We start from the raw sequence: 18,142 nt of genomic DNA on the forward strand, positions 1-18,142 counted from the left end.
GACGTTGAGGGGGGGAGGGGGTACTTAAGGACAGCAGACCGACCAATGGCACGCTTAGGAGAGACCCACGTGAATGCTACATTTTCTTTCTATGTACGCTGAATCCGCTCAAAGTCTGGAATTTCCAGCATTCACGTGTCATCACTCCAGCACCAGATTGGCCCACACTTTGCACACTTTCAAGACTAGAAACTCACTTGTGCTCAATTTGAGCAAAAAAAAAAAAAAACTAAGTCTCGCATGGCGACAACTTTTCCAAAGCAAACAAAGGCAAACGAAGGCAAACGAAGAAAAAACAAAAACAAATAAACAAAAACAAAACCGAATAGGGAGAGAGAGAGTGAGTCGACTCATTTCTTTCGACTGCCTTAAACGAGAAGTCTAAAACGTTTAAAAGTTGAAACTAAGTTTTTAAATGAACTGCACCGAAAAAACTTTACGACAGTTTAGCTGGTTAAAAACGCAGAGGAAAATATTTTATAAAATTTAAGCGTTCTAAAGATGTCCATTTTTGTTTTTGTTTTTTTTATTTTGGTTTGTTTCTGGCTTGTTTCTTTCTTTAAATTCTAGCGATCGAGCATATTTGAACGGTTTCATCAACCTGTCGGCGCACGTGCTCGAGAGCTAGAACTTTGATTGCTTTTGTTGTTGAGAATTGAGAATGTCCGAGCAGGTTTTTTTATCGATTTCATCGCTTGTGGCGAGGCAAAAATCAAAACGCTTTTTGGACGAAAGAAAAGAGATTAAAAGGAAAAAAGAGAAGAAAAAAAAAACAAAAAAATAGGTTATGTGTTATGAACATTTATTTTCTCACGCGATGACGTCTAGTTTTGTTAGAGTAATTAAAATATGGTATCAAGTTTGTAATTTCTATCTTATTTTTAGTTACGGATAATTGCCAATTATGTCACGTTTAGTATACACAACGCTGTTTTCTTAATAGCAATATGATACAAACAAGTTATAAAAAAAAAAGCGTTCGCTCGATCTTTCCTTAGTCAGTTGAACAAAAAGAAATTTTCACAACATATGATTGATTTGGTTGTCCTAGCAAGCTGTTTTAGCAAACGACTAGAGGTTGCAACTGTTGTTCATTGAAAACGAAAAATCTAGCGTCAGCAAGAAATTTTTGAATACATAATGTACACAAAAGTGGCACTTACAAATGAAAATGTAAAAAAAAACTGTTTACCTTGATGCCAGACTCGCAGAGATGTTGTCGCTCGTTGCTATCGACTGCGAACAGCTTTGTTGTTTTTCGAAGTGCCTCTTCATTCTACTTATAGCCGAAGTTTTGGCTTCGAAAAAAAATACGAACGTCGTTAAGCTCAACGAGCTGCTTTAATTGTTGTTCGTGCGAAAACGAAATGCTTAAAACGGTTAAAAGTGTTGGCGTAATTACACTTTTCGACCGCGATGCAGTTTGTCAACTCTAGCGTACTTTTTTGGCTCGTGGAGCAAAAGCCTCATGATAATAGCAAAGGCTTAAAATGTCTTAACATGTCAGCGTCAGCAAAGGCTTAATATGCTTAATAAACTGTGGTTAAGCTTTTGCGGTGCAGTTCATTTACAACTTAATTTGCAACTTGCTGGCACAAGCAAACGTTTATGACTTCTCGTTTAAGACAGTTGAGCGAAATCAGTCGACTCACTCATTCTCCCTTTTCTGTTTTGTTTTTGTTTTGTTTTTTTGTTTTTGTTTTTGTTTTTGTTTGTTTTTTTTTTTTCTTTGTTTGTCTTTTGTTTAAAATGTAAAAAACTCGAAAGGAAAGTTGTTGCTTTGTTTGCTTATTGAAAGTTTTCGCCAGTTGCAAGACTTAGTTTTGTTTTTGTTTACTTATTAAAATATCGAGGAAAATATTTGAGGACATCGCATTCTAATGGTGCCTTTATAACAACATCTAACGATTTAACGTTTAATGTTGTGCTCAAAAAAAAAATTCCTTTTATATCTCTCAATGGTCTCCAACGATAAAACTGCCGACCAATCGCAACGATTAAACAGCCAACCAATGGCAGCTCAATGGTCTCCAAACAAGAGACTGCCGACCAATGGCAGCTCAGTGGTTTGAGAAGTGAGATCATTCGATTTCCTTTTATTATCTCCAGTTTGAACTAGTGCTTGGCTTGTGGTGCAGAAACTAAAACTTCCCGTTTTTGTATTTTGTTTTGAATTTCTTTGCTTTGAGCTTTTTAATCGATCGATAGCTTTAGGAGAAAAGAAGAAACCCCTCTGACGAAGTCTTGGCTTTTTTAAAAACGCTCAAATTTTGGCAAACAAATCTCATACGAAACGCTACTTTGATGTCAAGCTTTCGTTACTCCCTACTCCCTTCTAGCGGAGGGCGGCAAAAAGGTGTTGCATCCTAGAGCTAAAAGTGAGGAGGGAAGCAAGTTTTTTTTTCGTTTTGTTTGCTTTTTTATGTTTTTTGTTTTTTTGAGGGGGGAGAGTTAGAGGGTAAGGGGGTTAGGATTAGAGGGGGTTGGGGTTACGGTTTGGAAACCTGGGGACGAGGATATCAAGCAGGAGTTTAGTGTTAAGGTTAAAGGGCCCACGAGGGGCGTCCTTCAATTGTAAAATGCCTTTAGACGCACGTGTCTAGTCGTCTCGTTGCATCGACCTAGAGGAGTTTTCTGATAGATCTTGCGCTTTGGGCTCAGTTAATCGGTCTGTATCCATTGTAAACACGGTGTCTGCCGTTAGAAAATCGTTAACCAGGCGTTTGTGAGCTTTAACAACCATCCCTTTGAGTTTAAAACGAACGTTTCTTCAAAAGCCACTCGAGATGGAGGTACTCACGGAGGTTTGTTACGGTAACAACCCTGTGGTTTGCCATCTTCTTTCTTTCCGCAGCGTCGCAAACGCATCGGCCGGTCTCTTAGGTGACGAAAAAACGTCTGATCTCTCGACTGGAATGCTTAACGTACTAAGATTAGTAGAGTTAGTACTAAGAGTTGCATCTGGCCGCCGTAATTTTCTTCGATGATGTCTTGAAAATTTCGTGACGTCGTTTTCAAACCTCTAGGGTCGATTTTAACCTTCGACCTTAAAGTCGATTTTAGCCTTCGGTGTGGCTCTGTACAACTTTTGCGGTGAAAAAGCTTGCGCGGAGTCTACAGTTGTATTTAGCCGACAGACGCTGGCAACGCAGAAACAGAATGACTCTTGGGCGGCGCAAACCGAGCGTTCAGCAAATTTCTAGCATTTTACGTCAAAGCGGACAATCTGCACGACAAATAAAGCTAACTTTCTCGTTGCAACAGTTAGTCACTGGATCGTTGGACGAGTGTGTACAGCTGTTTTGCGTCGAAAGCCGACCGGTGGTCGGATGCGACTCTTCTTTTCATTCGAAAATCAGAACCTGGCCATCAGTCGTGTATCACCATCGAATGCTTAATGTAGTGATTTCTCGAAACGACAAAAGCTTGTAAAACAAACAGCTTCGCTGTACTGTTGCCTAATATGTTAACGGATGGCCAGGAACAACCTTGGTCTGTAATGAATGAGTTCGTTTTTCCATTCGAGGCACTAATTACTGCAGTTTTAAAAGTCACCTAAAGCATCTCTCCATTCAAGAAAAACAAGCATCAGAGTTTCGGAAAGTTTGCATGCACGACACCACCATCGATGATACTTAAACAAACAGAAAATGAATTGCAAAACAGAACCACTGAATTGCAAAACATAACAACGGACAGCTTGTAAAATGCATGGTGATGAGCTTCTTCAATCCAATCAAGGAACCAAGCATCACAGTTTCGGCAATGGTGCATGTGCAAATCAGCAAACTGTGATACTTAATCAAACAACTTCACTGTTTTGCTTAGTTTAAGAACGGATGGCTAAGAACAACCTCGTTAGTGAGTATGAAGTCATCTCTTCATTCCAGGAATTAATAATAATCAGAGTTTTAGAAGTCTCTTACGTGCGATACTACTATCAACGGTACTTAATCAAACAGCCTCTCAGAATGGCCTAGTTTGAGAACGGAAGGCTAGGAACAACCTTAGTAGTGAGTCATCAGTTCAACTTTTCATTCAAGGAATTAAGCATCTAAAATCTGAAAAATAAAAAGAAGAGCTCTTTGTTAGAAGTTCTTATTTTTATTTTTCCTCAACTTCTATTTCTTTTCTTTTTTTACTTTTTTTTTTTTAATGATAGTTTTTCTTTTTTTTTATCTATTTTGTTCGTTTAAATTAATACAACAGGCGTTTTAGGTCGTTTCTGTAACATTATTTAACACTTTAAATTGTAATAAATATTTGAACAGAAGAAAATCCCTTTCGTAACGTTAAAATGTCATAAGAACATTTCATCTTTACCAAATACGCTTGTAAAAATAGTTTCACTTTTAAAGTTTGTTGTATATGTCTTTTAATTTAGTGAATCGCAATTTGGATTTTCTTAGGCGCACATCTACTTTAGTTGCTTTTTCTTAAAGAAAGGTCACCAGAGTTTTCTTACACAGCCCCTGCAGCATAATCTTTAACAAAATACTCTTTTGAAAAGTTTTACATTGAAATAAACAAAAGCCATTTGCGTAAGTAGAGATAACTTAGAGAATAAAAAGTGCATAAACGCCTCGCTACTTTGATGAAGAAGAAACGGATGACTAAATGCAACTTTTTAATTTCGTGTGCTATCTCTTTCGATTAAGGTACTTTTTGAATATTTTTTCAAAGAAATGTTAGCGTAGTTTTCCTTTTTTAAATTTAAATCATGTTTAAAGGTAGTTTTTGAATGTTTTTTCAAAGAAATGTTAGCGTAGTTTTCATCTATTAAATTTAAATCATGTTTAAAGGTAGTTTTTGAATGTTTTTTCAAAGAAATGTTAGCGTAGTTTTCATCTATTAAATCTAAATCATGTTTAAAGGTAGTTTTCGAATATTTTTTCAAAGAATTGTTAGCGTAGTTTTCCTCTTTTAGATCTAGCTTATGTTTAAGGTAGTTTTTGAGTATTTTTTCAAAGAAAAGTTAGCGTAGTTTTCCTCTTTTAGATCTAGCTTATGTTTAAGGTAGTTTTTGAGTATTTTTTCAAAGAAAAGTTAGCGTAGTTTTCCTCTTTTAGATCTAGCTTATGTTTAAGGTAGTTTTTAAATATTTTTTTAAAGAAAAGTTAGCATAGTTTTCCTCTTTTGGATATAGCTTATGTTTAAGGTAGTTTTTAAATATTTTTTTTAAAGAAAAGTTAGCGTAGTTTTCCTCCTTTAGATCTAGCTTATAATTCAGGTAGTTTTTGAATATTTTTTCAAATAAAAATTAGCAAAGTATAGTTTATTTAGCATGACATCACAAAATACTAAACTCAAAAAGGCAAGATAAAGTATAAGATAAACGTAAAATAAGATATAGATGAAACAAATGTTAGGCTGCATAAAATCAAAAACTGCATTGCCTATCATAAACACAAATGTCTAGTGAGAGCTTTTAAAGGTCGTTCTTTTCGTCTTTTAATTTGGTGAATCGCGATTTGAATTTTCTAAGGCGCACATGTCTTTCAGTTGCTTTTTTCTTAAGGAAAGGTCGCCAGAGTTTTTTTACGCAGCTCCTGCAGCATAATCTTTAACAAAATACTCTTTTGTATATCATTACATAGAAATAAACAAAAACCATATGCGTAAACAGAGATAAATTAGAACGCAAAAGTGCATAAAAAGCCTCGCTACTTTGCTATAGAAGAAGTGGATGACTAGATACAACTTTGTAAATTCGTGCACTACCTCAATGGATTAAGGTATTTTTCGAAAGTTTTTTAAAAGCATAAATAGCGTAGTCTTCCTCTTTTAAATCTAGCTTATGTCTAAGGCAGTTTTTGAATAGATTTTCAAAGAAAGGTTAGCGTACTTTTCCACTTTTAAGTTTAGCTTATGTAGCTTGACAAAACAACACACAAAAAGACAAGATAAAGTATCAGATAAACGTAAAATAAAATATAAATGAAACTAAAGTTAGGCTGCATAAAAAACAAACAACTTAATAATCTACTAGACATGTTTAAGTTGAATTAAGTAAAGTCCTTTGCGCAAATTTGGGTAAATAAGAGAGTAAAAATCCATAAAAAGAAGAAGTGGATGAGTAGATACAATTTTTTAAATTTGTGTGCTATCTCTATTGAATAAGGTAGTTTTCGAGAGTTTTTTCAAAGCAAAATTAGCGTAGTGTTCCTCTTTTAAATCTAGATTATCTCAAAAATAGATTTCGAATAGTTTTTCAAAGAAAGGTTAGCGCAGCTTTCCTCTTTTAACATTAGCTTATGTAGCTTGACATCACAGAACACAAAAAGATAAAATAAAATATAAGACAAACGTAAAATGAAAAATAGATGTAGCTAAAGTTAGGCAGCATAAAAAACCAACAACATAATAATCTACTAGGCATGTTTAAATTGAATTAAATAAAATCCTTTGCGCAAAAATAGGTATGTTAGAGAGTAAAAGCGCATAGAAAGCCTCGCTACTTTGCTGTGAAAGAAGTGGATGACTAGATACAACTTTTTAAAATCCTGTGCTATCTCTATCGATTAAGGTAGTTTTCGAAAGATTTTTCAAAGCAAAAATAGCGTAGTCTTTCTCTTTTAAATCTAGATTATGTCTAAGGTAGTTTTTGAACAGCTTTTCAAAGAAAGGTTAGCGTAGCTTTCCTCTTTTAAGTTTAGCTTATGTAGCTTGACATCACAAAACACAAAATTCAAAAAGACAAAATAAAATATAAGATAAACGTAAAATAAAATATAGATGAAGCTAAAGTTAGACTGCATAAAAAAACAACAACGTAATAACCTACTAGAATCTAATAAAACCCTATGCACAAATGTAGGTATGTTAGAGAGTAAAAGTGCATAAAAAGCCTCGCTACTTTGTTTAAGGTAGTTTTTGAATAGTTTTTCAAAGAAAGCTTAGCGTAGTTTTCCTCTTTAAAGTTTGGCTTATGTAGCTTGACATCACAAAACACAAAACACTAAAAGGAAAGGTAATATAAAAGTTAATCGTAAAATAAAATGTAGGTGAAATAAATGTTAGGCTGCATAAAAGAAAAAAAAAATCGTAACATAATAATCTTCTATATATGTTTGGATTGAATTAAATGAATTCCTTTGCGTAAATATAAGCAAACTAGTGAGAAAAAGTGCATAAAGAGCCTCGCTACTTTGCTGCAGAAGTAGTGGATGACTATATGCAATTTTTTAAAATCGTGTGCTATCTCTATCGATTAAGGTAGTTTTCGAAAGTTTTTTCAAAGTAAAAATAGTGTAGTTTTCCTCTTTTAAATCTAGCTTTTGTCTAGGGTAGTTTATGAATAGATTTTCAAAGAAAGGTTAGCGTAGCATTCCACTTTTAAGTTTAGCTTAAGTTGCTTGGCATCACAAAACTCAAAACTCAAAAAGAAAAGATAAAATATATGATAAACCTAAAACATAATATAGATGAAACTAAAGTTAGGCTGCATAAAAAACCAACAACATAATAATCTACTAGGCATGTTTAAATTGAATTAAATAAAATCCTTTGCGCAAATGTAGGTATGTTAGAGAGTAAAAGTGCATGAAAAGCCTCGCTACTTTGTTAAAGGTAGTTTTTGAATAGTTTTTCAAAGCAAGTTTAGCGTAGTTTTCCTCTTTTATGTTTAGACTATGTAGCTTGACATCACAGAACACAAAGCTCAAAAAGGCAAGATAAAATATAAGTTAATCGTAAAATATAGATGTAACAAAGTTTAGACTGCATAAAAAACCAACAACATAATAATCTACTAGGCATGTTTAAGTTGAATTAAATAATGTCCTTTGCGCAAATATAGGAAAGTTAGAGTAAAAATCCATAAAAAGCCTCGATACTTTGCTGAAGAAGAAGATGACTATATGCAACTTTTTAAAATTGTGAGCTATCTATATCGATTTAGGTCCTTTTTGAGTACTTTTTCAAAGAAAAGTTAGCGCAGTTTTCCCCTTTTAAGATTAGATTATGAAGCTTGACATAACAAAACACAAAACTAACAAAGGCAAGATAAAATATAAGGTAAACGCAATATAATGTATAGATGAAACTAAAGTTAGGCTGCATAAAACAAACGGGTAACAATACTCTTCTATGTATGTTTACATTGAGTTAAATAAAATCCTTTGCGCAAATATAGGTATGTTAGAGAATAAAAGTGCATAAAAAGCCTCAGTACTTTGCTGTAGAAGAAGTGGATGAGTAGATACAATTTTTTAAATTTGTGTGCTATCTCTATCGAATAAGTTAGTTTTCGAGAGTTTTTTCAAAGCAAAATTAGCGTAGTGTTCCTCTTTTAAATCTAGATTATCTCAAAAATAGATTTCGAATAGTTTTTCAAAGAAAGGTTAGCGCAGCTTTCCTCTTTTAACATTAGCTTATGTAGCTTGACATCACAGAACACAAAAAGATAAAATAAAATATAAGACAAACGTAAAATGAAAAATAGATGTAGCTAAAGTTAGGCTGCATAAAAAACCAACAACATAATAATCTACTAGGCATGTTTAAATTGAATTAAATAAAATCCTTTGCGCAAAAATAGGTATGTTAGAGAGTAAAAGCGCATAAAAAGCCTCGCTACTTTGTTAAAGGTAGTTTTTGAATAGTTTTTCAAAGACAGGTTAGCGTAAATTTCCTCTTTAAAGTTTAGCTTATGTAGCTTGACATCACAAAATATAAAACTCAAAAAGACAAGATAAAATATAAGATAAACGCAAAATAAAATATAGATGAAACTAAAGTTAGGCTGCATACAAAACCAACAACATAATATTCTACTAGTTATGTTTAAATTGAATTAAATAAAATCCTTTACGCAAATATAGGTAAGTTAGAGAGTAAAAGTGCATAAAAAGCTTTACTTTGCTGAAGAAGAAGATGAATAGATGCAACTTTTTAAATTCGTGAGCTATCTCTATCGGTGTAAGGTAGTTTTTGAACAATTTTTCAAAGAAAAGTTAGCCTAGTTTTCTTCTTTTAAGTTTAAATTATGTAGCTTGACATCACAAAATACAAAACTCAAAAAGACAAGATAAAATATAAGATAAACGCAAAATAAAATATAGATGAAACTAAAGTTAGGCTGCATACAAAACCAACAACATAATATTCTACTAGAAAAGTTAGCCTAGTTTCCTTCTTTTAAGTTTAGATTATGTAGCTTGACATCACAAAACACAAAAAGGCAAGATAAAATACAAGGTAAACGTAAAATAAAATAGAAGTCAAACAAAAGTTAGGTTGCATAAATACAAAAACTGCATTGCCAAAAATAGAATTTGTTGTCTAGAAAGACCTTTTAAACTTTGTTTCTTTCGTTTTTTGACTTAGTGAATCGCGATCTGGTTTTTCTTAGGCGCGCTTGTTTCTTAGTTGTTTTTTTTGTAAAGAAACTTTATTCAGACGTTTTTTTTTACGCAACTCCTTTAACATTATTTTTAACAAAGTATTCTTTTATACGTGTTTACATTGAAATAAAACCCTTTGCGTAAATAGAGATAAATTAGAGAGCAAAAGTACATAAAAAGCCTCGCTACTTTGCAGAAGAAGAATTGGATGGCAAGATTCGTGTGCTTTCTCTTTCGTTTAAGGTACTTCTTGAATATTTTTTCAAAGAAAAGTTAGCGTAGTTTTCCCCTTTTAAGTTTAGCTTACGCAGCTTGACATCACAAAACGCAAAAACCAATAAGGCATGATAAAATACAAGATAAACGTAAAATAAAATAGAAGTGAAACAAAAGTTAGACTGCATAAAAACAAAAAAAAAAAAAAAAACATAATATACTTCTATGTATGTTTACATTGATCTAAACAAAATCCTTTGTGTAAAGATATGAAAAAATAGAGAGTAAGAGTTCATAAAAAAGCCTCGCTATTTTGCTGAAGAAGAAATGGATGTCTAGATCTTTTAAAATAAGGAACTTTTTGATTTCTTTTTCCGAAAAATGGTTGGAGCAGTTTTCCTTTTTTAAATTTCACTTATGCAGTTTAACATCACAGGAAATATTATTTTGCTTTTTAACAAACTCTTAAAAACATCAGAAGTAATTCTAAATGCAACTCTATTAAAAGTTTTCACAGAATAACAAAACGACTTCTTTTTTTTTTTTTTAAAGATAAAAAAAAGTTTGAACTATCTTTAAATAAGAAATGTGAGAACAGTTTAACAGAACTTCTTGTTTATTATGTCTTTAGCGAAACAGATAAAAATATTTGCAAAAGCATAGATAAAACAAACTACACAAAAGGCCCATCTTTATTGCCAAACTGAACAAACTTATCTAAACTACATAAATGGTTTCACGATATTGCCATATTGAACAAACTTTTCTAAACTACCCTCTTTTTGAATTTTTAGCTTCATGTTTTTAATTTTGTCTTTAATATGGCTTTGGTAGGAGTACTTTTGCAAGACATGAATGAGCTTGTCACTGCTATGATTTGCCAAGATGCCAAGGTAATCTTTGTACGAGCAACTTGAGCTTACATCTGTAAACACGTCTTGCAAGATGTATGCCAACACCAAAGCTGCACATCGTGGAAAACTTCTGGTGTTGAACCATTCGTTGTGGCCAGGGCAAGCATTCAGCTCTTCAACTATTTCATCTAAAATTTTACAAACTCAAGTCATAACACAAAGTGATTAAATCAAATATTCATTTGGTTCTGAAGTAAGACAAGATTTATTCTGTTTTTTTATTTATTTTTTTTTTGTTGACTTATTGTTTGCACTGATAGCAATAACTGGTTTTTGAAAGATTACCTAAATGGCATTGGCTAACTTCTGCTTTGTTTTCCTTTGTTCTTGGCTGAGTTGATCCTGAAATAAAATAAAACCATGTTCATTTTTCTAATTCATAAAAACCATCAACAGTTTCTAAGTGTTAGAGATGATAACAAGCTGTGCATGATTTCAACGGTGATGTTTCTAACTTCATCATTAGAAATCGGGTAGACACAACTTTCTAAAAGTGCACTTAGCAATGATGGCTAGTTTTTGTTAACAGTTAACCATCTGAAATTGTGCAAGAAGAGGTTTGTGTTTATATATCTTTGTATAAATTAGGTTTTACATTACCGATGAGTTCTTGAGTGAAAGATGGCATTTCCAACTTGATTTTTTTTCTTCTTGGATCTTTTACTTCTAAAACATAATCAGTTTTAGTATCATTCACTTGTATAAACATTTAAGCAATCACAGAATTAGTCCTGCAACAAATACATACACACTTCTGTGTTGTTTTTTTGTTTTGTTTTGTTTTTTTTACAGCTCTAACAATAACAATAGGGCAAGGAGTTGATTTGGGCATTTTCATTTTTTGAAAGCGTGTTGAGATTTGCATAAAAATCAAAAATCAAAAATCAAAAAGAATTTACCTCTGGATGTAGAGGCAAGACTTTGGCTAAATAGGCTACCAACAGATTGAACAGCATAAGGTGAGAGCTGCTTTGCAAGAACAGTACCAGCCTGTTGGACAGGAACAGCTGAAACTGGATCAGATGAAAGAAACAAACTGGGTTTGGCCAATGTTTGCTGAAAAGCAACAAGGCTAGGAGTCAGAGGAACAGAAAAGACCTCTTTTGAAGGACAGAAAGCGACTTGCTGAGAAGGAGAAGCAGAAACAGGTTTGGCAACCACTTGCTCATTAAAGTAAACTGGAGAAAGTTTTGCATGGTGTTCAATAAAATCCGGTTCATCAGGAAATAATGTTAATGCAAGAGGAGAACAAGCTGTGCCAACAGGAACAGCTAGAGTCTGATCTACATCCATACAAACAGCTTGTTCGTTAGGAACTAGTTGTGCAAGAGCAGGGGATAGTTCAAGAACTGGACCAGCGATTGTTTGTTCAGATGGAACAGACGAAACAGGAGTTGAGGTAGGTTCACACAAGAAATCTACGGCATGGTCGTTGCTATCCTCTAAAGGAACATTGTTTTCTACAGCTGGAGAAAACGGAACCACTGTGGTACAGCTGAAAGTAGCAGCACATTCTTCAGAGTCAGAACCGGAGTCTAAATCTTCCTCAAAGATGTCCTCAACCTCATGAAAACCGTACTCCTCTGCATTAGTTTGGAGCCAGTCCATCACATCCTTCTCCTTCTTTGGTGGTCTCTCAGACTTTTCAACAGTCAAAGACTCTATGACTCCGAAGGACTGTCCGATGCCCAGGGCAAAGCGCAACTCCTCTGCAGCGTTCCACTGGGACACATAAAAGCTATCCATTGTGTTCCTGCTGTGCTTCATGTAGAGTGTAGCAAACCGCTCGCGATCTTCTTTGCTGTTGTTGGCAAAGTAAGTGGCTATCGAACCGCGAATGCAAGTGGGAGTAAGACGCTTCATGGGAATGTTTACTTGGCTTTTTCTGAAGCAGGACGTCAGGCAAGAGGAGATAGCAGAGGAACCCATCTGGTAAACAGGCACTCTAGTTGCACCGAGTGTCACACATTCGTCTTTGTTGGGTCTCATCGATGGAAAAAGGGGCCTGTAGCAGTCGCTCAACTCCAAAACAGTCTTGGTGTCTGCAGCCATGTAGTGAGAGTCGTTGACAAGAAGGTCTCTGTATCTCAGCAAATAAATATCGATCAACACTTTCAAGTCGTTCGGCACTAGAATGTTTTTGGCTCCGTACTTGTATGCTGTTTTGTAGCGCTCTTGCACAATGCAATATCCACACTCACTCTTCTCAGCAGCCATGTAGTCTCTAATGTTTAAAAGAGCAATGTTAGATTTTCTTAAACTGTTAATTACAGTGACAGAGAGCAGAAGATGGTTTCGTAGAGACACAGCATTGTCTCTAGTCGGTGTAAGAGACGGCTTTCTAATCGATTCCACTAACTGTCTTACGTATGCAGACTTGCCATATTCGTTCAGCAAACTGACATTGATGATGTTGATGCATTTTTTGCTTTTCACAAGGCTCCTCCTCAAAGAACGAAAGGGCCTCAGCACTTTTTGTAACTCCTCCACCTTGCAGCGCAAACGTCGGATGGCCTCATGAGAAAGTCCGAAATAGACATTCCTGGCTTCACTGAAACGAAACAGGAGACAAAGGTAGACAAGGCGGTTGTACAACGTGTGACAAGACATGGCTTTTGTTTGGTCAAGTTCACTCAGCTTGGAATTGAGCTGAATGTTTTTAAAGTGCATGGAAAAGTATCTATCCTCCAAAACGTTGGAATTGGTGAGAGCGTTCGGGTGCAGCGTCAGCGTGCTGTCACAACATGTCAATATTTCAACAACTGCATTTTTGTAGATCTTTGCTTGTGACAAAGTGTTGTTGTTGGCTACCACAAGCCACTTTTCAAAATCTCTGAAGAGCTCATCTGCTGACTGGTAATAAAAGTGAAAAGCATCTTTGTCCAGCTGAAACAAGAGTCTCTTATCTTCTGTCAAGACGGAGGAGTTGGAAACCAAGTGCTTTAAGGAATTAAAATCAGAGTCTAGGACGGATTCGGTGTTCAGCTCTTTGTTTTCTACAGAGGTGCAGTGGTTTGCAGAAGGAGCCTCGGACGAACCAGCAACTGATGAGGGCAAGCTTAAAAGAGGATCAGAGGAAAGAACCGGAGAAGAAAAAGAGGAGGAAGGCCCAGGAGCAGAGGATGCAGAGCCTGATGCAGACGCTTGTTCAGCTACTGGCTTAATACCAAAGAAGGCAGGTCGAATAAATTGAGGGACATAGAGCTTGTCGTTGTCGTATCGCTTTGCCTCTGCAATCTTTTGTTTGATCGTCTTGGAATCGTAGAAATGAGTCTCTTTCAAGTGTATGTCCAGTCGGTCGTAATACTTCCAACATTGCAAACAGGGGTAAGGTTTTGGACAGCCGGACTTGCGTTCGAGACGAGCATGCTGAAACTTCCTGACCATTGCAGAGTAAAAGATGGAAGCTTCATCCAAAGTCCAAGAATGATCTTTTTTAGTCAAGTGTCTTTTAATGCTTGTGGAGGAATGTTTGCACAAAGGCATCGGACAGCTAACAGCGTACCTCTTCTTGGTACCATAGAAAGGTACAACCCTGTTTACGGAGCCACACGCTGCAACTAATGCGGCCCTGACTTTGTTTTTGAGCTTTAAGTCTCTCTGTTCTTGTGACTGCCTTCTTTTCTTTTTTTTCGCTTTAGAGTTCGGAGAAGGGGCAACAACAGTGTTGTTTTCTTGTGAAGAAGACATGTTCAGGTGTTTGTTTGCAACGGTTTATGCTAAAAAAAAGAAGACAGTTAGTGAGAGTGTTTTTCTTCTGCCTGCATCCTGGAATCCTGGAATGTTTACAACTGCAGGGAAGAGCTGTGTTTTTTCGAATCCTCTGCAAAAGAGAAAAAAGAAAGAAAAGAGAGCAACAAGAAGAAACAAAGTTTCCACTAGCAAATGAAAAAGAATGAGAGCAACTAGCATTACATGCATGGTGGCAGCAGTGATTGCTATTATGAGAAGGAGAATGAGAAAAAAAAAAAAAAAAAAGAAACAAATAAATAAAGAGATGGAGTTTGAGAGGATCTCGCAACCATATGACTCAAAGAAAGAAACTGTGTTGAAAAAAGGCAAGAGAGGGCAAATAGAACTTGCTAACAAGGACAAATGACAGACATAACTACAACAGTAACAACTCTCATTGCAAGCATAATAACAACAGCATCAGCATCACTGACTCAGAGAGTGTTGACATAACAAAAAAGAAAACAAAAGTACAAGCCAAGTGGGGGAACATTAACAAACACTCATTGCAACTATAACAACAACAACAACAACAGCAACAGCATCACTGACTCAGAGGGTATTGATAAAAAAAAACAAGCAAAACAAAAACAAACAAAAAAACAAATAAAAAAACAAAACAAGCAAATTGGGTGAACAGTAACAACTCTCATTGCAAGCATAATAACAACAACAGCATCAGCATCAGCATCACTGACTCAGAGAGTGTTGACAAAATAAAATAGACAATAAGCAAGCAAAGTGGGTGAACAGTAACAACTCTCACTGCAAGCATAATAACAACAACAGCATCAGCATCAGCATCACTGACTCAGAGAGTGTTGATAAAATAAAACAGATTATAAACAAACAAAGTGGGTGAACAGTAACAGCTCTCATTGAAAGCATAATAACAACAACAGCATCACTAACTCAGAGGATATATAAAAAAACAAACAAACAAACAAACAAAACAAAAACAAAAAAAAAACAAGCAAAGTGGCTGAACAGTAACAGCTATCATTGCAAGTAAAATAACAACAACAGCATCAGCAACATCATCACTGACTCAGAGAGTGGTGATAAAATAAAACAGATTAAAAAACAAGCAAAGTGGCTAAACAGTAACAACTATAAATACAAGTAAAATGACAAAAGCAGCAACAGCATCACTAACTCGCAGGGTGTTGATAAAAAAAAAAGCAACAAACAAATAAAGCAAGCAAAGTGGGTGAACATTAACACTCATTGCAACTATAATAACACCAACAGCAACAGCATCAGTGACTCAAAGGGTGTTGATAAACAAAAACAAAGGCACAAACAAAACAAGCAGAGTGGGTGAACATTAACAACACTTATTGCAAGCATAATAACAACAACAGCATCAGCATCACTGACTCAGAGAGTGTTGATAAAATAAAATAGATTATAAACATGCCAAGTTTGTGAACATTAACAAACACTCATTGCAACTATAACAACGACTACAGCAACAGCATCACTTACTCAGAGAGTGTTGAGAAAAAAAACAACAAAAAAAACAAAAACAAAACAAAACAGAAAACAGAAGTACAAGCCAAGGGGGGGAACATTAACAAACACTCATTGCAACTATAACAACAACAACAGCAACAGCATCACTTACTCAGAGGATATTGATAAAAAAAACAAACAAACAAACAAACAAAACAAGCAAAGTGGCTGAACAGTAACAGCTATCATTGCAAGTAAAATAACAACAACAGCATCAGCAACATCATCACTGACTCAGAGAGTGGTGATAAAATAAAACAGATTAAAAAACAAGCAAAGTGGCTGAACAGTAACAACTATAAATACAAGTAAAATGACAAAAGCAGCAACAGCATCACTAACTCGCAGGGTGTTGATAAAAAAAAAAAGCAACAAACAAACAAAGCAAGCAAAGTGGGTGAACATTAACACTCATTGCAACTATAATAACACCAACAGCAACAGCATCAGTGACTCAAAGGGTGTTGATAAACAAAAACAAAAGCACAAACAAAACAAGCAAAGTGGGTGAACATTAGCAACACTTATTGCAAGCACAATAACAACAACAGCATCAGCATCACTGACTCAGAGAGTGTTGATAAAACAAAATAGATTATAAACAAGCCAAGTTGGTGAACATTAACAAACACTCATTGCAACTGTAATAAGAACAACAGCAACAGCATCACTGACACAAAGGGTGTTGATAAACAAAAACAAAAACACAAGCAAAGTGGGTGAACATTAACAACACTCATTGCAACTATAACAACAACAACAGCAACAGCATCACTGGCTCAAAGGGTGTTGATAAAATAAAGAAATAAAAACAAAACAAGCAAAGTGGGTGAACAGTAACAACTCCCATTGCAAGCATAATAACGACAACAGCAACAGCAACACCATCACTGACTCAGAGAGTGTTGATAAAATAAAATAGATTATAAACAAGCCAAGTTGGTGAACATTAACAAACACTCATTGCAACTATAACAACGACTACAGCAACAGCATCACTTACTCAGAGAGTGTTGAGAAAAAAAAAACAAAAACAAAAAAAAAACAAAACAAAACAGAAAACAAAAGTACAAGCCAAGTGGGGGAACATTAACAAACACTCATTGCAACTGTAACAACAACAACAGCAACAGCATCACTTACTCAGAGAGTGTTTATAAATAAAACAAAAAACAAAAACAAGAAACAAAAATACAAGCCAAGTGGGTGATTACTAACAGCGCTAACAGCAGCAACAACAGTGTCTTTAGAAACAACAAACAAGTACAACAGCAACAACTGCTTTTACAGAGTATAACAATAACAACAACATGGCACTAACAACAACAAAAGGGTTGGAATAAAAACCTGTAGGCAAAAGGAGAGCTGCATTCAGACAAGATCGATTACAAAGAGGCTCTTCTTTAGGACAGAGGAGAAACTGCTTTTGAGGGACAGAGGGACTTTTGTTGTTGTGGTTGTTGTTGTTGTTGTGCAGAAACCAACAAACTTTTATTGAACCGAATATAACCGAATATAACCGAAAGTCTTGTTTGCTTCTGTTTTGTGCCATCAAGAAGGGAAAACAAAACATCACAAAACAAACGAAGCAAACGAAACAAACAAACAAACAAACGAACGAAACAAACAAACAAAAAAAAAAAAATTAAAAAAATTAACAAACAAACAAACAAACAAACAAGCAAACAAACAAAAACAAATAAGAAAAACAGAAAACGCAGTACCGAAACCTCGCCATTTTTTATCCTTCCTCAAGCTTTCTCTGGGCGCCAAAGACCGAGAAAGTTGAGCAAACGTGACGTTGAGGGGGGGGAGGGGGGTACTTAAGGACAGCAGACCGACCAATGGCACGCTTAGGAGAGACCCACGTGAATGCTACATTTTCTTTCTATGTACGCTGAATCCGCTCAAAGTCTGGAATTTCCAGCATTCACGTGTCATCACTCCAGCCACCAGATTGGCCCACACTTTGCACACTTTCAAGACTAGAAACTCACTTGTGCTCAATTTGAGCAAAAAAAAAAAAAAACTAAGTCTCGCATGGCGACAACTTTTCCAAAAGCAAACAAAGGCAAACGAAGGCAAACGAAGAAAAAACAAAAACAAATAAACAAAAACAAAACCGAATAGGGAGAGAGAGAGTGAGTCGACTCATTTCTTTCGACTGCCTTAAACGAGAAGTCTAAAACGTTTAAAAGTTGAAAACTAAGTTTTTTAAATGAACTGCACCGAAAAAACTTTACGACAGTTTAGCTGGTTAAAAACGCAGAGGAAAATATTTTATAAAATTTAAGCGTTCTAAAGATGTCCATTTTTGTTTTTGTTTTTTTTATTTTGGTTTGTTTCTGGCTTGTTTCTTTCTTTAAATTCTAGCGATCGAGCATATTTGAACGGTTTCATCAACCTGTCGGCGCACGTGCT

General features: G+C 35.2%; 1 protein-coding gene across 3 annotated transcripts; it reads right to left on the reverse strand.

The window, feature by feature from the left end:
• Window positions 1-10,234: 10,234 nt before the first annotated feature.
• Window positions 10,235-17,518, reverse strand: LOC149875950 (uncharacterized). Of its 3 annotated transcripts, none has more exons than XM_090075975.1 (5): window positions 17,452-17,518; window positions 11,374-14,193; window positions 11,075-11,140; window positions 10,760-10,816; window positions 10,235-10,602 (listed from the first exon to the last, which is right to left on the reverse strand). In XM_090075975.1, the coding sequence occupies exons 2-5, from the start codon at window positions 14,162-14,164 to the stop codon at window positions 10,283-10,285; spliced, it is 3,234 nt and encodes a 1,077-aa protein (XP_089932101.1). In that variant the 5' UTR covers window positions 14,165-14,193; window positions 17,452-17,518; the 3' UTR covers window positions 10,235-10,282. The 3 variants fall into 3 exon arrangements, with proteins under 3 accessions (XP_089932101.1, XP_089932100.1, XP_089932099.1); XM_090075974.1 differs by having other exon boundaries at window positions 17,446-17,518; XM_090075973.1 differs by having other exon boundaries at window positions 11,374-17,518.
• Between the last annotated feature and the right edge of the window lie 624 nt (window positions 17,519-18,142).

This window comes from Hydra viridissima, unplaced genomic scaffold (assembly GCF_058129835.1).
Source record: "Hydra viridissima isolate aposymbiotic clone 2 unplaced genomic scaffold, HvirCarnegie_v1 scaffold_92, whole genome shotgun sequence".
Taxonomy (NCBI): domain Eukaryota; kingdom Metazoa; phylum Cnidaria; class Hydrozoa; order Anthoathecata; family Hydridae; genus Hydra; species Hydra viridissima.

Bases quoted from the DNA above. Each gene is read 5' to 3' on its own strand.
- LOC149875950 (XM_090075975.1), bottom strand. From the start codon at position 14,164: ATGTCTTCTTCACAAGAAAACAACACTGTTGTTGCCCCTTCTCCGAAC. The intron at 10,817-11,074 runs GTAATGTAAAAC...ATTTTATTTCAG, and splicing joins TTTCACTCAAGAACTCATCG to GATCAACTCAGCCAAGAACA. The intron at 10,603-10,759 runs GTAATCTTTCAA...GTAAAATTTTAG, and splicing joins AGTTAGCCAATGCCATTTAG to ATGAAATAGTTGAAGAGCTG.